This window comes from Egretta garzetta, unplaced genomic scaffold (genome assembly GCF_000687185.1).
Source record: "Egretta garzetta isolate BGI_Z169 unplaced genomic scaffold, ASM68718v1 scaffold588, whole genome shotgun sequence".
In the NCBI taxonomy this organism is placed as follows: domain Eukaryota; kingdom Metazoa; phylum Chordata; class Aves; order Pelecaniformes; family Ardeidae; genus Egretta; species Egretta garzetta.
The window spans coordinates 47,429-53,403 of record NW_009260496.1 but is presented as its reverse complement, the minus strand read 5'-3'; the positions used below and the strand labels follow the sequence as shown (position 1 = coordinate 53,403).

At 53.9% G+C, this 5,975-nt stretch overlaps 1 protein-coding gene across 1 annotated transcript in view; it reads right to left on the bottom strand.

Moving 5' to 3' along the window:
- Positions 1-5,975, bottom strand: part of PLXNA2 (plexin A2) — a gene marked incomplete at its 5' end in the record, with an annotated part of 73,318 nt that overhangs the window by 20,037 nt on the left and 47,306 nt on the right. Inside the window, 4 exons of the mRNA XM_035899931.1 lie at positions 406-674; positions 2,310-2,452; positions 3,951-4,185; positions 5,418-5,561. Coding sequence (XP_035755824.1) covers positions 406-674; positions 2,310-2,452; positions 3,951-4,185; positions 5,418-5,561 — 791 coding nt within the window. The remainder of the gene's footprint in view (positions 1-405; positions 675-2,309; positions 2,453-3,950; positions 4,186-5,417; positions 5,562-5,975) is intronic.

The window sequence follows — 5,975 nt, the reverse complement described above, 5'->3', positions numbered from 1 at the left end:
CCATCCCTGGGGGGATTTAAAAGAAGGATAGATGAGGTGCTTAGGGACAGGGTTTAGTGGTGGGATGGCAGGGTTAGGTTAAAGGTTGGACTTGATGATCTCAAAGGTCTTTTCCAACCAAAGTGACTCTATGATTCTATGATTCTAAGAGCTCTCTTGGATCCAATTTAAGACCCTGTTCAGCCATCTGCGGAATCATACAGTAGAGTTAACCCCCTGCCCTGGAGACAGGCGAGGAAATGGATGGGTCATCCAAAAGCCACCCACGGAGAGCGGTGTTTTCCTTCTGCCACCAGCACCCTGGTCCTGCAGCGCCCCTGGGTGCCACCAGCAGCGTGGCCATGGCAGCCCTGGGGACCGCGCTGACCACCCCGCGCCGCAGCCCCGTCCCCCCACACCCGTTACCTGCGCAAGAGCAGCTTGGGGTGGTTCTTGTTTTCCAGGTTCTTCTCGATGAGGTCGGAGAGCAGCTGCTTCAGCACGTCGGTGGCGTACTCCAGCTTGCCTTGCAGACCCGTCATGATGAGCGAGGCCACGTTGCCGCGATCGCGCATGGAGAAGCTGCGCTGCAGCTCCAGCGTTCGGATGAAGGGCAGCAGGAAGACTTTGTTGTTGATCAGCTGAGCGAAGAGCTTCAAGGCCTTCTCCACGCTCTGCTGCCCGTTCCCTTGGACCTGCGGCGGAGGAGAGTGCGCCCATCAGCCAAGGCACGGGAGGACAAGAGCCCTGTGCTGCCGCGGGGCCCCTCTGCCGTCACGGCGGGTGGGGTGGATGGTTTAAACCTGGGTGCACAAGCAAGCACCCCATCTCTCAGGGTCTCAGCATGCCCAAACGTGGTCTGGGGCCAGTCCCGAACAAGCATCGCTCCTTCTGCCCTCCCCAGCACTTCAGCACGGCTGGCTTTAATCATTGCCCCGCGCTGTACTCTGCATGCCATAAAGCTGCTGCTTTGAGGCTAACGGCCCTATAAATGACAGACAATTTTGCTTGTTCTGCACAAAAAGTGACACTCTTGTAAGTAAATTAAATACTAATTTAGACTATTGCTTTATTATGGGACAAGCGTAAAAAATTAATTGAGGCTTTCAGCCAGTTGCAGATTCAAGTAATTCATTACAAGTGAAAATGATGAACTACATTAAGCAACTCTTTACCAAACATCTTGGAGACTTATGTATTGGTTTTACTAACGTTACATAATTAAGCAACTGTGTAATTGGCAACACATTTATCACTTCTGCAATTCCGTTTTTCATGAGTAAAACAAATAAAAAGCATTCATATTTGTTTGCTAGAGCATCAGCTTATTTGACAACTTAAACAGCAAACATAACGCGTGGGACTGGAAAACTCAGGGCACGGGAACGGGCTGGGAGAGGCTGGTTCAAAGCCTGCTGAGTTTTACCAGCACCATGGCAACGGCTCAGTGGTGGTGGCCCACTGGAAGGGAATCCAATTCGGTGCATTACGGCTAAATAGTGCTGGCCTGGAAAAGCGATGCAGCCGTACGGAGCACGACCAATCAAGACTTCTGCCTCTTACATCTCCGGCTAAAGATCTGGGTCACCCCCCGGTCTGTGGGAAGGCAACAGGACTTTCAGGAATTGCTGGAGCAATGCCAGTCTCCCAGAGGGAGCACTGAGCCCGGTACCTCCAGGTATCCCAGGCGGAGGACGGCAGCCCCATGCTTGGTGGCAGACGATGCTTCTTGAAGCACCATCACTTTATTTTTCGCACTCTCACGGGTGGGGAGGGCCCATCTGCAAGGTGAGCTGATGGACCCTTGTACGTTAACTATTTTTCTAAATCCTCGGTGAAAACCCTATGTATATATTTATGCATACTGGTGGAAAAAACCAGGAAAATCAAAGTGCTTGCTGTCAGCCGAGCAGGAGGCCGGCCATGCCGCTTGCCCTCCTGTGGACACGCCAAGAAACAGCAGCAGGATGCTCCAGGCGGGATGCTCCCAGGAGCATGGCCCTCCCCTGCACCAGGACGGGATTAAGGAGACCTTTAAAGGACACCCATAATTTACCTGGCGTGCTTTGCTGCTGGCCTAGAGCAAAATAAACCCCCATAAAATAAAACTAAAGCAACACTGGGGAGAAGAAACCGAAAGGAATTGAGCAATGTGGAATGGAGGTAAAACACCAGCCTCTTAGTTAAAATGAGCCGGGGGCTCATCCTGCTAACCCAGCACCTCTAATAAGATTTGGTGTGGAAGGCATAAATGTGCTCCAGGATTCCAAGCTGGCTTCCCTGAGGGCTCAGGGGAACTCCAAAGGGCTGGAGAACAGCCCGTTCATTACCTCCAGCTCCCGCAGGACAGGATGGTCCTCGATGCCAGGGAAAAGGACCCTCATGGCATACGTCCGATAGTCGAGGTACGGGATCCCGGAGCGATCCAGGTCGCTGGTTAATTCATTGATGTCCGTCTGCAGCTCTGCAAAAGCTGTTCAGGGAGAAGGGAACAAGACAGAGAAACGCACGTGAGCTCCGGGAGCCGAGGCTGCGGGGCAGAGGCTTTGGGGAGGGCTGGCTGCTGCTCCCGGGGAGGGGGCATGGCAGCAACCCTAAATGGGCCAGCTTGGGAAGCTGATTTGGAGGAAGGAGACCTCGCTGCGCAGCTCAGACAGACCCTCACCCTTGGAGGCGGCCTCAGGCGCTGAGAGCCAGAGCACACACTGCACAGAGCAGACGCTGGGAACAAAAGATGCTTATTAATTGGTATGCGGTTCACACCTGTGCATACACACCTAAACCCCCTTTAAAGGCTGCAGATAGAAATGAAGATCTATTTTCATAACTTGGTAGCTCCCCATATTTCCCTTTCTTCTTCTTCTCCTCCTCTATCAACAGTTGCCAAAATAATCAAATCTGATGCAGATGAAATCCAAGCAGAAACTGCCTGATGCAGGGGTCAGGAAGGAATTTATTCTTCCTCTCGTAACATAACATCAGCGCGTTATACAGCTGGACGTCTGGCCCTGTGTTCATGCTCCAAAGTATGAAACAGTGGCTCAGTACGGTCTCTGTACCCCCGCAGGGCTGTGCCCATGCTGTGGTCTCTCCTGAATAGATCTCATTTTTGTCCTGGGCATTCGAGGCTTTTAAAATCAGCTGAACAAATCCAGTGCAACTCTCTCAATATACAGAGGTCACACTATGAAATTTGCAGCTTTCTATTTGGTTTTTTTTTGATTGTTTTTTATTCACTAAGCTCCCTTCCAGCTGGAAGGACGTACGAAACACCAGCAGCACCCCTGCCCAGAACACTTTTTGTCTCAACCCACCAGCTACAGCAATGCCTGCCCGCCTCCGCCTCCGCTCCCTGCCGAGAGGTCGGGCTCGGCCGCCTCCTTGCAAGGGACAAGACTTGTTCATGTTGGAATCCGCAAGCGGCAGGCCAGGCTCCTCCAAACAACACGGAGGATTTCCCAGAAGCAAATGCTTGAGGAGCTTCCTCCTATCCCCCAGAGCCGCGCTTGCCCCTCTGGGCTCACATCTTATAGACCGGAGGAGGGACCGGACCAGCTTTCCAGCCCTCCTGCCTTCCATTTGGGATACACGCTGCTTCCAGGGGGTCCAAACCTCCCCCGCTCCCTATCGCACTCTGCCTTTTTAAAAGCCCTTTTCTACAGGGCCATTAGACAGGGGGGCACATTGTGCTGGGCGCCCTGGGGCTCGCGCCATCCTTGCAACGCGATCCAGGCGTGTTGCTTAAGCGGGATCAAGCTCTAATCCCATTCTCTGCACGTGAGGCAGCGGAGCCGTGTCTGCCGCTGACGCACCGGTCGCTGCCCACCCTCCCACGCAGCCTCGCAGGGCACGCACCCTACTCCTCACTGCAAAAAAAATGGGGTGACTGGGGTGGCTCTGGTGGGGAAAGCTGGGGACCAGAGCACGGGGCTGCAGCACACAGAGAGAGCCCGGTCCTGGGCAGTACTGACCCTCCTTGCACTCCAGGGCCACCCGGGACTCTAGGTTGTCCATCTGCATCTGCAGCCTCTTGAGGGTCAGGTCGTTCTCTCGGGACTTGCGCTTGTAGGCGATGAGGACGATGATGACGATGATGAGGAGCAGGCTGCCTCCGGCCGCGATGCTGACGATGGCCGGCAGGGTCAGGAGGCTGTCTGAGATGATGCTCACCGAGCCAGGGGAGAAGACGATACCTCCGACACGCACCTACAAAGCACAACAGAGGTAAAACCCCCAGGTTCAGGTATGGGTGCAAGCCTGTCCCAAAGCCCCTTCCTTCATGGCCAGGGCGCGCACCGCACGGGCTGTACAGACCCCCGAGGAAGCACCAAACTGCCGCTGTTTCAGCCAAGATATAGCAACTCCGATCGCCTTCGAACAGGGAGGGTGCAGCTTATGTGAACGCAGGGAGGCTTCAAGTCATGATAAATGTGCCAGCCCTTCACTATCTGGGCTTGGTTCTTATTATCTGATGGCTCCATTTGACTTTCATTTTACAAGCCTCCAACTCCCTTTTGTAAGCCATAGACATTAGGAACCCAGTGATAATTTCACTGACGAGAAACCGGAGCAACCGGAAAGGGAGAACAGAAGGGAAGAGCGAGCCCCGTGCGCAAGCTACGGAGCCAAGGTGCCGGAGGTTGACGCCAGGGCTCGCCGTTCTTGGATGTGCCCTGGCCACAGATGCAAGCAGCCCCCAGCCAGGTTGCGCTTCTGTGAATCACGCTGTGATAATCTGAGTATGTTTTGGATTGTGAACTTAAAGGGAAATAAATCACAATTCCAATCTCATTTAGGCTCTACTCAAGCACTTCGGCAGCTGCGTGCTTGGTCTGCGAGCGGCTCAGAGGGAGCAGAAATGCCCAAAACCACCAGCGGTTATCCCGGATGAGGCTGTTGATCCAACCAGTCCCGTGTTCAGATGTCAGGGCTGCTTCTGCTTCAGGAAAAGGTGACTCTTTTCCACCCACTCAGCAGATCAGGTCTGGCTACAAGGACTGATAAAATCCCTTCCTACCCTACAGGAGGGAGAACACAGCCCACTGAAAATGGCCTCACCTTCTGAAAGAAGAGCAAGCAGCACCAGAGAAAGGCTGGTACCTGGTACTGATGGCGCTGCCGGAAAGATCTTTCAGTCTAGAAGGCTCTGGTAGGCAGTGGTGAGTCTCAGGGAGAGAATAAGAAGTTTCTCCATGCTAATCCAAATCAATATTTTAAGCTTAGAATCATAGAATGTTTTGGGTTCGAAGTGACCTCTAGAGGTCATCTAGTCCAACCCCCAAGCTTCCAATCAGACAGCCATCAAAATCTAAAATCCTACCCATGCTTGGACAAGAAATTGCATTTGATATCTGAGTGAGTCAGGGAGATGGCAGAGGAGGAGAAAGGGTGGGAAGGAGGGCGGGAAGGGATGCTGGTGGGAGAGCTGGGTCCCTCACCATCACTTTGTGCTGTCCGGTGAGATTTGGTGGCTCGCACAGCAGCTGGGTCTCGGAGACGGTGACGGCACAGGGTGTTTCTCCGACCAGCACAGTGTAGTTGAGCTTTGCTCCTCCAGGAGCGGGTGGGCACAGGTTTCTGCCCTAGGGACAAGGGGAGAGAAGACTACAGAGATGCAGCGCATTTCTCCAGTTTTCATCTCATTCCCAGCTGGTACAAACAACGGGTCTCAGTCTAGCATGTCCTGTTCTCCAAAAGGGGGTCTAAAACTCTCCTCTCTGGGATTTTTTTGCCACTTCCCACTGGGTGAGTAAGGGTCTCCTTACCTTCAGGATGATGGGCGACCCCGGCTTCTGCTCCAGCACCCCGGTCGGGCTCAGGAGTTCAAACGTTGGGTTGGGATAGTATATGAACTTGGTGTCATTGTAGACCAGCAGGGACTGGACATTGTTAAAGATGAACCCAAACTCGTCGGGCCGCTCGACGGCGTCCAGGCCGGGCCGGTACTCGGGGGTGAGGGGGGGGGCCAGGCAGGCCAGGGCCGGGGGGGCGCGCCC